At 58.8% G+C, this 17163-nt stretch overlaps 2 protein-coding genes across 6 annotated transcripts in view; both read right to left on the bottom strand.

The window, feature by feature from the left end:
- Positions 1-440: 440 nt before the first annotated feature.
- Positions 441-3366, bottom strand: NAT14 (N-acetyltransferase 14 (putative)). 2 transcript variants are annotated; one of them, XM_060000130.1, is made up of 3 exons: positions 3325-3366; positions 2499-2614; positions 441-1621 (listed from the first exon to the last, which is right to left on the bottom strand). In XM_060000130.1, exons 2-3 carry the CDS (start codon positions 2568-2570, stop codon positions 1073-1075), a joined length of 621 nt encoding a protein of 206 aa, XP_059856113.1. In that variant the 5' UTR covers positions 2571-2614; positions 3325-3366; the 3' UTR covers positions 441-1072. The 2 variants fall into 2 exon arrangements, with proteins under 2 accessions (XP_059856113.1, XP_059856112.1); XM_060000129.1 differs by lacking the exon at positions 3325-3366 and adding an exon at positions 3009-3134.
- Positions 3367-3828: 462 nt separating this feature from the next.
- The window catches only part of ZNF628 (zinc finger protein 628), a 62700-nt gene continuing 49365 nt past the window's right edge, over positions 3829-17163 (bottom strand). For 3 of the 4 annotated variants that reach the window (XM_060000122.1, XM_069540226.1, XM_060000121.1), the window contains one exon: positions 3829-7126. In XM_060000122.1, the coding sequence (XP_059856105.1) occupies positions 3948-7121 (3174 nt within the window). In that variant the 5' untranslated portion in view covers positions 7122-7126 and the 3' untranslated portion in view covers positions 3829-3947. Of the gene's footprint in view, positions 7127-10891; positions 11074-17163 lie in introns of those variants that run through there. The other variant, XM_060000120.1, reaches the window with a different exon arrangement.

The raw sequence follows: 17163 nt of genomic DNA on the forward strand, positions 1-17163 counted from the left end.
GACAGAGAAACTCCCCTCTCCATCCCCCCCGGTGGATCTGCACGCAAAAGTCCCCAACCTCCTGTCTGAGGGAGCCGTGGTTGAACTTGCGTGTCTCCCGAGGAAACTGGGGTCAGGGGTTGGGGAACCAAGGGTCAAGGCTTGGGTAGGGGAGGGCGACTACACACACGCACGCACACACACACACACACACACACACTCTCTCTCTCTCTCTCTCTCTCTCTCTCTCTGCACTAAGCAGCTGTGAGGCGGAAAAACTTCGGTAATGGGGAGCCTGAGTCAGAGGGCTGGCAGGGAGCAGGGCTGCCTTGAGCTCATTGCCTCCCCTGCCCCCAGTCCAGCACCCCCGCTGCCAACAATTAATGTCAACCTCGGGGAAGGAGGAGCCAGACGGAAGGGGGGCCTCGGAGACAGACTGGAAAAGGCATCAGAGAGAGGGAGACAGGCAAACAGCAGTTTCAGGCTTTATTAACAAACGGGTGTTAAAAACCAGATGGGTCTGCCTGCCCCTCTGGGCTCTCACCTTCCCGGGGAGGGGCTGGCCGGGAGGGCAGCACTGTGCCCACCACCCCCCTCCCTCCCCTGGGGCTCTCCAGGCAGACGACCCTCCCCTGCAGAGGCGCCCCTCACCCTCTCTGCCTCTGCAGCCTCACCCACTCCAAGCACAGCATCAAGCCCCACCCCATTCCCTGGGGGCCTTGTCCCGGTTTGGGGTGCCCCTGCTTAAGTCCTAACCCTGGTCGGGGTGGGGGGCAGGCTTGCTCGGCCTCCTCTCCTCCTGCCCCACGTCTCTCCCAGGCTCATAGCACAAACGGCACAGGCTTGACAGACAGGCAGATGGGGAGACTTCTCAGTGCAGACAGAATCTGAGGCAGGGGTTAGATGGGCCGACCTCTCTGAGAAGTTCAAACATTACAGACAGACGTCAGGCTGTGGTGGGGTCTCTTGCCCTCTGCAGGCCTCAGTTTCTGGGCCCTGGGTGGGCTGGGGATTCATGGAAGGACGGTGTGAAAGTGTCTGCACACCGTAGGTGCTCACTAAGCGCTGGTTTTCCTTCCTCCAGCGTCTGGCGTCATAGTTCCTTGCTGAACTCCCTCACCAGCGTGTAGCCCATGCAACCCCAGCTCCCCTCGGCCTGGTAGCCACAGCCCTCAAGCATCCCGGCCACGCCCCACGCTGCCACGGCCACCGGGACCACTAGCCGGGCCCGGGGCTCCCCCATGCCGCCCGCCCAGGCTCGAGCCCGGGATTCGGCAAAGGCCAGCAGCCGCCTGCCCACGCCTCGGCGGCGGTGCCAGCGAGACACAGAGAGGCGGGTGACCCGGGCCCCGTCTCCAGCGCTGGAGCCTGGGGCCAGGGCCAGGACCCCGCACACATCCCCTGAGCCCCGCACTGCCACCCAGGGCCCCCCCAGCCCGCCCGGCGGGGGCAGCGAGCCCCACCGGGCCCGCAGGCCCAGCTTCATGGCCGCCACGGCCAGGAACACGGGCAGGAGGAGGGCCAGGGCGAAAGAGGCCAGGACGAAGCGCAGGCCGCTGCTGGCTGCCGCCAGGAGGAGCAGGGCCGGTGGCCGCGTCAGGGCGTGGAGGGCCACGCGGTTCTCTGTGTCCTTCACACCAGCCTGCAGGCAGGAGGAGCAGTCAGAGTGGGGGGGCTCCCGTGGGCAGCAGGAACGGGGCAGGGAGGAGGCAGGCCCTGCCCAGGAGGGATCCGGGGCCAGGGTTGCCGGAGGAGAAAGGAAGGCAGTGAGCTGAGGCCTGTGGCGGAGGGTCCAGGACCACATGGCTGGCACACTGGGCTCTGAATGAGTGAGCTAGTGAATTAGGAACTGTGAGGGCTCCCACTTCAGTGGAGAGGCAGGCATCAGGGGAGGCTGGATGGAGGAGCTGACCCAAGCAAGAGAGAAAGCTGGAGGGGCGCCTGGGGCGTCCTCGAGTGCCAGGCTGAGGCCCAAGGGCTCTACTTTGAAAAGCAGGAGGCTGGGGCGTAGGGAAGACTGGAAGTGCGGAGGATAGGGAAGGAGTTGGTGTGTCAGCCCTACAGCGGTGAAAACGCTTTTTGATCCCCAGGGTAGGGAGAAAGAACTAGACAGAGGAGGGCCCAAGGGCCCTCTTAGGAGCAGCAAAAGACTGCTCGCCGGGGGGTCACGGCTGGCTCAGGAAGGTGACTGAAGCCACTCAAAATGCCGCCCCTGCCCCCTCCCAGGCTCCGTGGTGTGTCCCCGCCCCACCCCCATGTTCATTGGTGCCCCCTCATTCTGTCCCCGCCCCCTCCCAGGCTCACTGGTGTCCAGGCCCCCCCTCCCTGGTACCCTCCCCCAGACTCACTGGTGTCCCCGCCCCACCAGGCTCATTGGTATCCCCTCATTCTGTCCCCGCCCCCTCCCAGGCTCACAGGTGTCCCCGTCCCCTCCCAGGTTCACTGGTGTCCCGGCCCCCCCTCACTGGTACCCTCCACCCCACCCTCCCAGGCTCACTGGCGCCCCGGCCCGCTCTCACCTTCAGCATCTCCAGCACTAAGGGTTTCTCATCTTCCCTCATCTCCCGCACCGACAGGTGGCTGGGGGCCATGGCAGCCCCCAGGCTCCCGCGCCCCCAAGGGAGCAGGCGTGCACCTGGCGAAAACAAGCCGGTCAGCGTCAGGAGGGCACCTCTCGTCCCCAAAGCGCCCCAGAGCTGCGGATCACGCAACAGTATGTCCCAGGTCAGGTCCCAAGAGAGGTCCGAGACAGGACAAGCTTCCCCGTCAACCCATCGACCTTTCTAAAGTCTCTCGGGGTGCCCCCCGGCCCCCAGTGGTGTCCAGCGATCTACGCCTAAATGCCCGGTGCACGCCAACACCTGCCAACACCGGGCTCCCTTCCAGGTTCCGGGGCGTCCCTGGGGGTGAGCGAAACTACCCCCACGGGCAGAAAATGGACCCCGCTCCCCACCCCCCAGTGCCCAGAGCCTCTCTGCCCCAATCGCCCCCGAAGGGCGTCTGTCGCAGGAACAAGGACTTGCAAGCACCTCTGTGGGTCGCTTCGCTTTTGACAAGGTGCGGGGGGAGCAGGGTTGAGAAGGGGGTCGTCGGCGGAAGTGACGTCAGACTAGCGCACTCGGGGCGGGGCGGTGCCTGCTCTCGGCCTTAGCAACTGTTGCCAACCTTCTGGCAGCGGGTGGGGGGAGAGTTTGGGCGTGGGCTGGGAATGGACTAAGGCGGGGAGCGGCAACCCTGCAAGGGGAGGAGCAACAGAGAAAGGGGGCCTGTAGGACGCTGGCGGGGGAAGGGGCTGGGGATGGCAGCGGGGGACCCGGCGGGGTGGGGGCGGGGAGCGGTACTTACCGGTCGCGCGCTGAACGCACGCTTGCTTCCCGACGTCCCCTGGTTCCTAAGCAACCTGAGCGCAGGGGGTGGGGGCGGGGCGGTGAACTCAGTGGTTCTCTTAGGTTCCAGGGCCTTCGCGGGAGGGGCCGCGTCAGCATCTTGAGCCCACTGGCTCCCAAACTGCCCCACCCCAAACCAACCCACCCCGGCTCTCAGTGACATTCGGAATGGGCATTCCCACCCACCCATTTTTCCGTGAGAGGAGGGGTGGGGTGACTTACAGAGAACAAGTGGCAGAACCAGGATTCTAGATTCCAACGCCTCCCCCATATAGTGACCGTTGCATCCCTTTTTTAAAAAGGATAAACAGAGCCCACATAGGAGAAGTGGCTGGCCCCAAGACGCAAAGCAAGTCACCTGCGAACCAGGAAGCAAGACATGAGACTCCAAGTTCCCAAGTGGTGGCTATGGCCATGACAGTGATCTCCCAAACCACAAATAAAACAGAACACAGGAGCGGAGATTCTGGTCTTTATTAGCAAGCCCAGCCTGCAGTTCCCCTCCCCCCAGCTCAGCCCAGCCCAGGCTGACAGTGAGTCGGGGTCTCTGTGTGGGGCGGGAAGGGGTACCAGTGGTTCTACTCAAAACGTGTGCACCAGCTGGACTGCGGGCAGAGTCTGGACAAACTGGATGGAGGGTAGGCCCTGTGGGGTCATGCCCCCAGGTGCAGCTCCTGCAGGGACCACTTGTACCATCTGGGAGGCAGGAGCCGCAGGGACGCCCGCGGGAGCAGAGCCTGGGCCAGGTGGTGGTGGGGCCAGCAGCTGCAGCGCAGCGGCGCCTCCCCCAACGCTGCCATTCTCCAGCAGCTCGGTGGCCGGGGCACTGCGGATAATGAGCAGTTTCTGTCCCGTTGGGCCAGGGGTTGGCGGCTCAGCCAGCCCCGAGGGTAAGGTCTCTACCTCCTGCACACACAGCTGGGTCTGCTCCCCATCAGCCCCGCTCAGCACCAGGACACTCTGCAGCCCCTCCTCCGTCTGCAGCGTCTCAAAGAGCACATCCTGGACCACACCAGTGCTGGCCTCACCGTCACCGGGCTCCCCCGGGCCGGGGTCCGCCAGCAACTCCTCCGCTGCCCCACTCTGAACCACCAGCAGATTAGGCGCCTCAGTGGTGACGGCTCCCCCACTGGAATTGGACAGCTGACCCGTTACAGGCTGGAGCTGTACCGTGGTCACCTCCTGGGCCGGCTGGAGCTGTACCGTGGTCACCTCTGGGGCCGGCTGGAGCTGGACCGTGGTCACCTCCGGGGCCGGCTGGAGCTGGACCGTGGTCAGTTCCGGGGCTGGCCGAAGGGGTTGGAGCTGGACCCCGCTCACTTCCTGTGGCCCTGCCTCCCCAGCCCCCACATTCTGCAGAACTATGAGGCTCTGCGCTCCCGCGCTGGCCCCGGTGTTGCTCCCTCCCTGCACCCCTAGCCCCCCAGGGCCTGGCAGCCAGACTACTCCAGCCCCCTGCCCAGCTTTCCCCACTGCCCGTGGGCCCTGCCTTGCACCGCTGCCCCCACCACCAGTACTGGAGGAGGGCAGCAAGATGAGCTTGGGGGGGGCGGGGGGAGGCGGGGGTGTGGGGGGCTGGACGCTGCTGGGGATCAGCTGGAGGCCCTGAGCAGTCTGCACCAGGAGAAACGTCTGGGAGTTGGGGGCTGCTGGGCCAGGGGGCGGGGCCTGGGCCGTGACTCCTGCCACCTCTAGGGAGAGTGTGGCCTGGAGGTGGGGTAGAACGTGGACATCTTGGGTGGCGGACGGGGCTGGGGCGGCAGCCAGTGGGGCAGGGGGCTGGGGGCCGGCGCCGGGGGCTGCGGGGCCAGAAGCGGCATTGGCCGGGGCATGCGTCCTCAGGTGCCGCTGCAGGTAGGCGGCCATGACAAAGCTGCGGCCGCAGATGGGGCAGGCAAAGGGGCGCTCGGCCGAGTGCGTGCGCTGGTGCAGCAGCAGGTTGGACGAGTGTGTGAAGGTCTTGGGGCAGAGCGGGCAGCGGAAGGGCCGCTCGCCCGTGTGCACGCGCTGGTGCTGCCGCAGGTTGGAGGTCTGGGCGAAACTCTTGCCGCACACGCCGCAGGAGTGGGGCCGCTCGCCCGTGTGCACGTGCCGGTGGCGCCGCAAGCACGACGTGTTGCGGAAGGCTTTGCCGCACTCCCCGCAAGCGTAGGGCCGCTCGCCCGAGTGCAGCCGCAGGTGGTACTGGTAGTGCGACGACCACTTGAAGGTAAGGCCGCACTGGCCGCAGGTGAAGGCCCGTAGGCCGGTGTGCACGCGCTGGTGGATGGCCAGCAGCGACGAGCGCTTGAAGGCCTTGCCACACTCGCCGCACTGGTAGGGCCGTTCGCCCGTGTGGTCCCGCAGGTGGTAGCGCAGCCCCGATGAGCCCTTGAAGGCCTTGCCGCACTCGCCGCATTTATAGGGTCGCTCCGCGGAAGCCGGGGCGGGCGCGGGAGCGGGCGGGGCGGGGACGGGGGCGAGCGGCTCCTGGGGACAGGTGACTTCGGCAGCCTCGGCCTGGGGGGGCGGGCGCCCGGCCGCTGCCTCCTCCACGTGGCACTGCTGGTGCGCCAGGAGGCTGGCCAGCTGCGGGAAGGCGCCGTCACAGCTGCCGCAGCGGAACGCCTGCCCGCCGGCCGCCCCGTGGCTGTGCTGGTGGCGGGAGAGGCCGGCCACCGTCCGGAAGGACTTCCCGCAGGGGAGGCAGGCGAAGCCAGGGGCAGAGGCGGCGGGAGGGGGCTGCGGCAGGGGGGACGGCGGGGACAGTGAGGGCGGCGGGGGAGGGTCGGCCTTCCGCGGCTCCGAGGGCGCGTCCGCGGGCGGGGGCGGCGCCTCCGGCCCGGGACAGGGCTGGTGCTCCAAGAGCAACTCCTCGCTACCGAAGCCTAGCTCGCAGCCGTCGCAGCGGTACACCAGCTCCACCGTGGTCTCGGCCGCGGCCAGAAAGAGCTCGGGCACCACGGGCGGGGGCGCGGGCGGCGGGGGCGCCGGCGGGCTGGGGGGTTGGAGGGGCCGCTGTAGGTAGGCCTCTGAGACCAAGACCTTGCCGCCGGGCTCCCGCGGCGGAGGGGCGGGGGCGGCGCCCGCGGCGGGGGCGGCGGCGCTGCCGTGGGTGCGCTGGTGCAGCAGCAGGTTGGACGAGTGTGTGAAGGTCTTGGGGCAGAGCGGGCAGCGGAAGGGCCGCTCGCCCGTGTGCACGCGCTGGTGCTGCCGCAGGTTGGTGCTCTGCGTGAAGCTCTTGCCGCACACGCCGCAGGTGTAGGGCCGCTCACCCGTGTGCACATGCCGGTGGCGCCGCAGGCTGGACGAGTTCTTGAAGGCCTTGGGGCAGTCTGGGCAGGGGTAGGGCCGCTCGCCCGTGTGCTGGCGCAGGTGGTACTGGTAGTGGGACGACCACTTGAAGGCCAGGCCGCACTGGCCGCAGGTGAAGGCCCGCAGGCCAGTGTGCACACTGCGGTGGATCTGCAACAGCGACGAGCGCTTGAAGGCCTTGGGGCAGTCGGGGCACTGGTAGGGCCGCTCGCCCGTGTGGCCCCGCTGGTGGTAAAGCAGGGCCGAGGAGCCCTTGAAGGCCTTGGGGCAGTCGGGGCACTTGTAGGGACGCTCGCCCGTGTGCGTGCGCTGGTGGTGCAGGAGCCGGGACGACCACCGGAAGGACTTGCCGCACTCCCCACACTCATACTGGGCCGTGGGGGCAGGAGCTGCGGGGCCCGGCTTTTCCCCGGCCCCCTCTGCGGTAGAGGCCGGCGCCATGTCCGCGTGGGAGCCGACCATCACACCTGAGGAGGGATTCTGGGTCAGGCGAGGGCGGGTGGTCCCCCCACCTCCGCCCACACACCGGGTTATCTCAACCCCAAACCCATGGGCTGGCTCTGTAAGAGGCACGGGACACATCCCTTAGGATTACGGCTTCCTAGAGTCCAGGTCAGCTCTGGCTGGAGAGGCTTCCCACGATGGAAGGCTTTGGGTGCTAAAAGGGAAACTTATGGCAAATTGGGAAGAGCTGGTTACCCCCCACCACCACCATGCCAGCCATCTCCTCCAGGAGGCTGGACCACTGGATGTGGCCTTTATGAGGCCAGGTGCTGCCTTTCCGGCTATGTTCAGCCCCTCTAGAGACAGGCAGTGTCTTTGAAGAAGGCTGGGGTCTCTAGCACGCGCTTTGGATCCTCTGGTCCCTCTAAAGACCTCCTCCCCATCCTGCCTCAATACCCGCTTCCGCTGCCATCCCCCAAACCTTTCACTACAGACAAAGCCTCTGTGAGCATCCGCTCTCCACCGCCACTCATCCTGCTCCGCCACTCCCTCTTGGGACCCTAACCCAGAACCCCTAGGTTCAACCATATCTACCACCCATTGATCCTGTGGGCTCTGCATCCTCCGCCCCCTCATCCACACCCTCACTGCCCCCCTTATACAGCACAGATGCTGCTGGTGACTGGAAACTGGCTGGCCTCAGCCTCCTTTTGCATTCATGCCCAAGGATCTCAAAGCTCCTTCCCCAACACCCTGCACTGCTCATGCTGCATTTCTCTGGTCCACTCACCCACCCCACCAGGTGATACTTGCCTCAAATCTCTCTCCTATCCCCTCTTGCTCTTAGCAGGTGACCCTGCCATTGATCTTGTCGCTGAGAAAATAAAAGCAACCAGAAGAGAACATTCCCATCTTCCAACAACTACACTGGTGGCTCTCATGGGGCAGTGGAAGCTCCCTCGACCACCACCACCACGCCCTCCACCCCAGCAGACATGTGGCAATGCCTGGAGACTGTTCTGGTTATCTGGCTGTCGACTGGAGGAGCAGATGCCCCTGGCATCTAGTGGGCAGAGGCCAGGGATGCTGCTCAACGTCCTACGATGCACACTACAGCACCACCCCCAACCCCAAACAGCAAAGAACAATCAGTTCAAAATGCCAGTGGTGCTGAGGTTGAGAAACCCTGCACTACCCCCTCCCACCTGCCTACTTCTGGGCCTAAAGGCTCTGACTTCCCACCTACAGTGATTCTCCTCATCTCCTGGACCGTTCCCATCAGTGTACCCACAAGCCAGGTCTCCCATCTTTGTAACTTTTAAAAACATTTTTTTGGCTGCGTTAGGTCTTCGTTGCTGTGCACGGGCTTTCTCTAGTTGTGGCGAGCAGGGGCTACTCTTCGTTGCGGTGTGCGGTACTCTCATTGCGGTGCCTTCTCTTGTTGTGGAGCACGGGCTCTAGGCGCGTGGGCTTCAGTAGTTGTGGCACGTAGGCTCAGTAGTTGTGGCTCGCAGGCCCTAGAGCACAGGCTCAGTAGTTGTGGCACATGGGCTTAGTTGCTCCGCAGCATGTGGGATCTTCCTGGACCAGGGCTCGAACCCATGTCCCTTGCATTGGCAGGCGGATTCTTAACCACTGCACCACCAGGGAAGCCCTCCCATCTTTAAAAAAACAAAAACCCTTCGCCCCACTTCCTCCTCCAGCTATGGCCTCATTTCTCTCTGTCTCCTTGCAGCAAAGCAACTTAAAAGTGCCATCAATACATGCTCTTTCCCATCTCAAACCCTGTCAATCAGATCCTCCCCCAGCCCCCTCCACTCATGGCCTCCTAGTTGCTAAATCCAGTGGTCTCTGCTCAGTGGTCAATGGACGCCTTATTCTCTCTCTCCTTAAACCAGTCCCCTTGGCTTCTGGGATACCGCGCTCCTCACCTGCCACCCTTCTCAGTTTCGGGTGCTAGTCCTACTTGTGAATGTAGGAGAGTCCAGGGCTCTGTCAACCCTCCTATTCTGTATCCACACTCTCCCTGGAAGCCCTCACCCACTCCTGGGACTTCACAATCTATAAATTGGACAATTCCAAAATTGATCTCCACTTGATACCTGTCCTTTGAAACCTACACCCCTGCTAGACTATGCCATTTGGATGCCTAATGGACAACTCAAACTTAACATGCCCAAAACCTAAGTCCAGTTTTTGCTCCTGCTCTCTCCCCTCTCTGTCCCCCACAAATATCTCTTTCACTCCCAGTCTGCTCCATCTCCAAAAACACCTTTATTCTTGCTCAGGCAAGAATAAGTCCCAGGGCATCCTCACCTCCTCTTTTTCTCTCACTCTCTATGACCAGTCTGTCAGCCGATTCCCCTATTCGAGCAGGAGCATCCTTGGATTCTGGCCACTTCCCACCAAGTCCCTCATTACCACCTTTTCCTAGGGCACCAACATCTCCCTCCTGGGCAACTGCAACAGCCTCTGACAGCTCTCCTAGTTTCCACCCTTACTCTTCCTAACCCCAGTCTGTTCCCAACACAGAGGCTGAATGGAAACTGCCAACACAGACAGACCATTTCATTCCTCTGTGCTAAAGCCTTCCACTGCTCCCATTTGAGAGCAGAAAACGAACCCCTTACAAGAAACTTCAGACTTCCCACGGCTTATGGCTTCCTTCCCTCCCTGACTGTCCTGCTAGCCTCTCCAACCCTCAGAGCACCATGGTCACAGGGCCGGGTCAGGCATGCCCACTCCCACCTGGGGGCCCACACAGGCCCCTGCCTAGTACCCTCTTTCCTCCAATATCCAGTAAGCTCCCTCCCTCACCTCCAAGTCTTTGCTGAAATGTCATCTTGGGGAATTATTCCCTGACCACCCTACCTAACTCTGCAACCCTTCCCAGCATGCCGCATTCTCTTTCCTTGACTTATTTTTTCTCTTCATAGGGCTTATCACCTTCTAACCTACTTTATAATCAGAGTTTCCCAGCATCAGCACTGTTGATATTGGAGCTGGACAGGGGGCTGTTTCCTGCATTGCAAGTTGGTTAGCAGTATCCCCGGCCCCGGTCCACTAGATGCTAGTGGCATCTTGTTCACTGTTGCATCCCAGCGCCTAGAATAATATCTGGCACAGAGTGAGTACTCAGTGAACATATCTTGAATGAAAGAAAGCTGGGCATCCCTTTGCACAAGCCGTAAAGATTCCCTTTAAAAAGATGAGCGTCCCCTTTAAAATATAAGCAAATCCTTTTAAGAGGCTACCCCAGGAAGCTGCACGTGTCTTTCAGAGGGCCGGCATTCCTTAAACAGGAGACATCCGTGCTCTGAAAGAGCCGGGACCCATCTTATCTGGTAAAGAGCACACTCTTCAAAAGGCCGGGCCACACCCTTCCAATCAGGCCCGACTTCCCCTTTAAGAGCATCCTGCTCCTGCACAACCATCTTCACCTTCTCTGAGCTAAACTAGGGACTGCTTTGAAGCCACTAGGATTCAGAAGCTTTTCTTTCAGTACCTGGGACACTGTCACCGACCTTTAAAGAGACAATTTATTCTCGGGGGGTGGGAGGCGGGGGGTGATGGAAGCGGGAAGCTCTTTATAAACTGCACAACCTGCCCCGCCCCTTTAAAAAGCAGCCCCTTGCCCTTTAAAGAGTCGAAGCCGGCCCGGCGGACAAAAGTCGGAGGTGAAGTAGCGCCCTTCCCTTTAAGGCATCCCTTCCGGTTTCACGTTCGCCGTTTCCCCAACGTCTCCGCCCTCCGGTCCCTCCCCCACCCCCTCCCCTCCGGTCTCTCACCTGCGGCCCCGACCGGGGAATGAGCTGGGGAGACCCAGGGCCTTCCCGCGGGGATCGATGGGAAGGCGGGGCCCCTGCAGCGGCGGTGTAGGAGTGGGGGCCGGGGAGGGGGCGGGGACACGCTCCCTCCCAACGGCCCCCGGCGCGAGGCACCCAACCTTTATCGGCGGCCTCTCGCGCACACAAACCCCGACGTCGCCGTCAGTGCGTCAGAACGCCACGTGCGCAGAGGCCCCGCCTCCGTACCCCCCATTGGCCGCCGGCTGTGGCGGCCCTTCCTGGCGTCGGCGGCGCGAGGCATCTTGGGAGTTGTAGTACTGTCGGGACCCCGACCACTCGGGCCTTGCGGCGGTCGCGGGAGTCGGCCTAAGGCCGGGGAAAACTGGGTTGGGACGCAGGGTCGCACGTTCCCCTTTATTAGCATCGACTCCCTCTCGTCTGTGGTAGAATCCTCTCCCGCGGCGCGGTTCCCGAGCAGGCGTCGCCCACCAGGGATGTGGTCACTCCTGGCCTGGCCCCACGACCAGGCCCTCGGGGCTCCCATTTTTTCCCCCGTTGGGGAAACTGAGGCCCGCAGTGCTTCCTGCCCCGCAAAGGTACCACGTGCTTGCGGTTCCCGGGCGTCTGTTGCATTCTCGCTAGTGCGACTGTTGGGGAAACTGGGCCCTGCTATGCAGGGGGCTGCCCAGGGCACCAGGGACCCCTGCCTCCTTCGCAGCCTGGGGGCTTAGGGGAAAACGGGGCTGTCCTGAATCCCCTCTCCCTCCTTCCATGTTCAGCTCTCACCAGCCTCGGCCTCTAAGTCAAACTGACTTTTCTGCGAGTCATCCAACTAGTTTCTCAACCATGGCACTGGTGACATTTGGGCGGGTCTTTCTTTACTGTGGGGGCTGTCTTGTGCCTTGTAGGGTGGCTAGCAGCATAGTGGCCTAACCCTAACCCACTAGAGGCCAACAGCCCTCCTCGCCACCCGGCTCCCCTCCACCACACGTTATGACAGCCGTCTCCAGACCTGGCTGCAGGTCCCCTGGTTGAGAACCACTATTCCAAGGCAACCCTCTTCAGCCTGACAGCTACCCTTACCGCGTCCCTTCTCAACTACCGGAAAGCCCCTATGCTAGGTGGGGTCCCATTATATGCTCAGCGGCACTCATCTCTGTTCTAGGACAGACGGATGGGGTCTGACTTTGCCACCCAGGTGTCCCCAACAACCAACAAGGGGCTTAATCAGAAGCAGACGGCACTCTGTTGAATGAGCGACTTTTTACAGCCTCCCATACAGTTTCCCAAGGCCCCCAGGCAGGCTGGGACTCAGGCGTGATGCCCGGCAGGGTCTTTATGAAATCTGCAGTGAATTCATGCATATAAAACCCTTGGCTTCCAGCTCAGCCCAAACGTTCCTCTCACTTCAGCTTTCACCTCCCCTGCCAGAAACGAAGCTGCCAGAGGCACTGGGGGCGGCGGGGCGGGGGTGGGGTGGGGGAGGGACACCTGAGGAGAATTCTGAGCTGTTAAGGAGTAAAGAGGGGAAAGCTAGGAAGAGGAGAGACCTGCAGGCCCTGCCCCCTGGGGTCTGTATCCAAGGCTCCGCAACACATCAGGCTCTGGTCGCTAACAGAGGCTTGGGGATGGAGGGAGGATCCCTTATGAGCAACTGGCTCCCGCTCTCGGGGCCTGGTGCCTCTTTGGGGAGGAAAAAAAAAAGTGCAGATTTGACAGGCTCATTTTCAAGACAGCAGTGACAGCCCTGTGGTGTGAGTGATGGGACGCTAACACCGTGTCTGGCTCTCCAGGGACACGGCCGGGAAGAGGAGTTGTCCCCCCATCCATCCCTGAGCTGGACCTCTCATGGAGCCTTGTATGTGGAGTCCTCTGCAGCTGACACAGATATCATAGAAAGTTATCAGAGGCACCCAGTCCAGATTCTGTAGTGTCCAGACTCTCAGTCCTTACCCAGGACCCTCCCCAGATCTTGCCCTAGGAGCTGGGATATAGCAACGGGGGCTTGGGAGGGGGCAACAAAAGTTCGGTCCCAGTGAGTTTACAAAATCTACAGGGGGTGAAGGGTGGCAATAAACAAGACATAATAAATAACACGCATCCCATGCTATGCGCACACAAACAGAGAGATAGATCAATGGAACAGGATAGAAAGCCCAGAGATAAACCCACGCACATATGGACACCATATCTTTGATAAAGGTAGCAGGAATGTACAGTGGAGAAAGGACAGCCTCTTCAATAAGTGGTGCTGGGAAAACTGGACAGATACATGTAAAAGTATGAGATTAGATCACTCCCTAACACCATACACAAAAATAAGCTCAAAATGGATTAAAGACCTAAATGTAAGGCCAGAAACTATCAAACTCTTAGAGGAAAACACAGGCAGAACACTCTATGACATAAATCACAGCAAGATCCTTTCTGACCCACCTCCTAGAGTAATGGAAATAAAAACAAAAATAAACAAATGGGACCTAATGAAACTTCAAAGCTTTTGCACAGCAAAGGAAACCATAAACAAGACCAAAAGACAACCCTCAGAATGGGAGAAAATATTTGCAAATGAAGCAACTGACAAAGGATTAATCTCCAAAATTTACAAGCAGCTCATACAGCTCAATAACAAAAAAACAAACAACCCAATCCAAAAATGGGCAGAAGACCTAAATAGACATTTCTCCAAAGAAGATATACAGACTGCCAACAAACACATGAAAGAATGCTCAACATCGTTAATCATTATAGAAATGCAAATCAAAACTACAATGAAAAAACAACAACAACAACAACAAAAAACTACAATGAGATATCATCTCACACCAGTCAGAATGGCCATCATCAAAAAATCTAGAGACAATAAATGCTGGAGAGGATGTGGAGAAAAGGGAACACTCTTGCACTGCTGGTGGGAATGTGAATTGGTTCAGCCACTATGGAGAACAGTATGGAGGTTCCTTAAAAAACCACAAATAGAACTACCATATGACCCAGCAATCCCATTACTGGGCATATACCCTGAGAAGAGCAAAATTCAAAAAGAGTCATGTACCAAAATGTTCATTGCAGCTCTATTTACAATAGCCCGGAGATGGAAACAACCTAAGTGCCCATCATCGGATGAATGGATAAAGAAGATGTGGCACATATATACAATGGAATATTACTCAGCCATAAAAAGAAACGAAATTGAGCTATTTGTAATGAGGTGGATAGACCTAGAGTCTGTCATACAGAGTGAAGTAAGTCAGAAAGAAAAAGACAAATACCGTATGCTACCACATATGTATGGAATTTAAGAAGAAAAAAAAATGTCATGAAGAACCTAGGGGTAAGACAGGAATAAAGACACAGACCTACTGGAGAACGGACTTGAGGATATGGGGAGGGGGAAGGGTGAGCTGTGACAGGGCGAGAGAGGGTCATGGACATATACACACTAACAAACGTAAGGTAGATAGCTAGTGGGAAGCAGCCGCATGGCACAGGGATATCGGCTCAGTGCTATGTGACCGCCTGGGCGGGTGGGAGAGGGAGGGTGGGAGGGAGGGAGAAGCAAGAGGGAAGAGATATGGGATCATATGTATATGTATAGCTGATTCACTTTGTTATAAAGCAGAAACTAACACACCATTGTAAAGCAATTATACCCCAATAAAGATGTTAAAAATAAATAAATAAAATAAATAAATAAATAAATAACACGTATCCCATGCTATGTGCTGCTAAGCGTCTCAGAGAAAAAATACAGCAGGAGAGATGGGCGTGGGGGCATGTCTAGAGCTGGGGCAGTGGGTGAAGGCTTGATGTGGGACTAAGCAAACATCTGGACATATGCCTGTCCAGTCCCCAGGCATCCTTTTTTTTTGGCCGCGCCACACAGCACGCGGGATCTTAGTTCCCTGATCGGGGATCAAACACCAGGGATTGAACCCACGCCCCCAGCAGTGGAAGCGCAGAGTCTTAACCACTGGACTGGCAGGGAAGTCCCCCCAGGCATTCTTATTTCTGGCCAACAACACCCCGCCCCAGGTACTTTTCCCAACCCCTCCCACTAGATCAGGCATCCCATCCAGCCCCAGTCCCTCTGAGCCCCCTGCCTTGCCAGCCAGGTGAACCATTCTTCCCATGGGGGACAGGGATGGGAGTGGGCACTGCAGTCTTTGAAGGTGGCCAAGACTACCTACCCAGCACTTCCCTGGGCCCAAGGTTGTCACTCACGTCCCACAAGCCCTGTGTGCACGTGGGGGTGTCTCTGCATTTACCCCCATCCCAGCCAAAAGGATTGGCAAGGTCTGCACCCCCATCCCAAGGAAGTAGTCGAAGGAGAGGAGAAACCCTGGTAGGAATTGGGGAGCCTGGCCCTTCCCTCTTCTCCACTCTCCCTCACCCATCCCTACCAGCCACACTCCAGGTAGTGGGGGACGTGTGCCAGGCTTCTGGGGCACTCCAGCTCCAAAGTGGCTCATCCAGGACCAGAGTCTGGGCCCTGCCCACTCTGATTACAGAGTGTGGAGGGGGCTCAGGTCCCACTCACCGTGCCCCCACTAGTGCTCCTGGACCCCAGACACCTGAGCCTTTCGGCCAGCCTCCCTTCCCTCTAGAAGTGGGGGTTGTCCTGCTGTGTGGACATTCGATTCTGGTTTTGGCCACTCAGTCCAACACCTTGGTGACAGCACAGCCTGCACTCACTGGAGAAGAGAGGATTGGGGTTGGGGACACCTCTCCCTGGAGCAGCCCTCACCCAACCCCCCAGAGGAGGTGGCTGGGGCAAAGACAGGACTCCCAAGGCCAGAGACTAAAAATAAAATATCCTACAGAGGTAGAGAACAAACGTATGGATAACAAGGGGGAAAGTGGGGTGTGGTGGTGGGATGAACTGGGAGACTGGGACTGACATATACACACTACTATGTATAAAATAGAGAACTAATGAGAACCTACTGTAGAGCACAGGGAACTGTACTCAGTGCTCTGTGGTGACCTAAATGGGAAGGAAATCCAGAAAAGAGGGGATATATGTATACGTCTGGCTGATTCACTGTGCTGTACAGCAGCAACTGACACAGCAGTGTAAAGCAACTCTACTCCAATAAAAAAATAAATAAAAAATAAAATAAAATATCCTTTTTCACATAAGTGGAGTAAAAAGAGCAGAGATACACTTTAAGTGTGGGGGAGGGTAGGGGGCAGGCAAGAGAAGTCCCCAAGTCACAGCTGTCAGCTGTCCCAGGAAGAAGGAAACAAGGGGCCAGGCTGTGCCTCCCACAGACTGAGGATGCTCCTTTCCAGCATCTCTAGGGGTTCTCATGGGGTGCCCGAGCCTGCCCTGCCCTGCCAGGCCTCTCCACATGGAAGGGGCATCATCCTCAGTTCACTGGGGTTGGCGGGGCAGTAAATAAAGGCTCTCTGAAGGTTCTTGGCCAGGCACAGAGCTGGAAGTGATTCCTGCAACCAGGAAGGGACTTAACTGGGGGCAAGGCCGGGGTCTCCAGCCCCAGGGTCCAGCTCCAACCAAGGCCTATCTAGCGAGTCTCACATGCACGTCAGAAGCCCATGGAGGCTGCCCAGGGCATGGGAGCCAGAGGAGACCCCTCACCCAGCCTGGGGGGAAACTAGGGCAGACTCCCTGGAGGAGGACAGTTCACAGGGTCCCATCTGTGTGGGGAAAACAGACCCCTCTGTTTGTTTTTTGTTTTTTTGGCTGCGTGGCAGGCGGGATCTTAATTCCCCAACCAGGAATGGAACCCAGGCCCTCAGCAGTGAAAGCGCGGAGTCCTAACCACTGGACCACCAGGGAATTTCCTAGATTTCTTTCTATATGTAATATATATAATCTCTCTAGATAGACTGATAGATAAATAGATAGATAAAGATAGAGCCTATTGGTTCTGTTTCTCTGGAGAACCCTGACTAATACAAGAAGATTTTCCTGGGTGGGCCTGATCAAATCAGGCAAGATCTTTAAAGCTGGGTCTAGAGGTCAGAGCAGTGGAATATCAGTGATTCTCCTGCTGGCCTTGAAGACACCAGCCTCCAAGGGTTCTACAGATGCAAGGAAATGAATTCTGCCATGCGAGCTTGGAAGAGGACCCTGACCTCAGCCTGCACCTTGATTGCAGCCTTGTGAAACCCTGAGCTAAGGACCCAGCTCAGCTGTGGTGCCTGGACTCCTGACCCACGGGGACTGTGAGAAAATTAATGCACGTTGTTTTACACCACTGTGTTTGTGGCAATTTGTTATGCAGCACAGATAACAAATACACTTC

This window comes from Delphinus delphis, chromosome 20 (assembly GCF_949987515.2).
Source record: "Delphinus delphis chromosome 20, mDelDel1.2, whole genome shotgun sequence".
NCBI classification, from domain to species: Eukaryota; Metazoa; Chordata; class Mammalia; order Artiodactyla; family Delphinidae; genus Delphinus; species Delphinus delphis.

Bases quoted from the DNA above. Each gene is read 5' to 3' on its own strand.
- NAT14 (XM_060000130.1), bottom strand. From the start codon at position 2,570: ATGGCCCCCAGCCACCTGTCGGTGCGGGAGATGAGGGAAGATGAGAAA. The intron at 1,622-2,498 runs GTGAGAGCGGGC...TCCTGCCTGCAG, and splicing joins TAGTGCTGGAGATGCTGAAG to GCTGGTGTGAAGGACACAGA.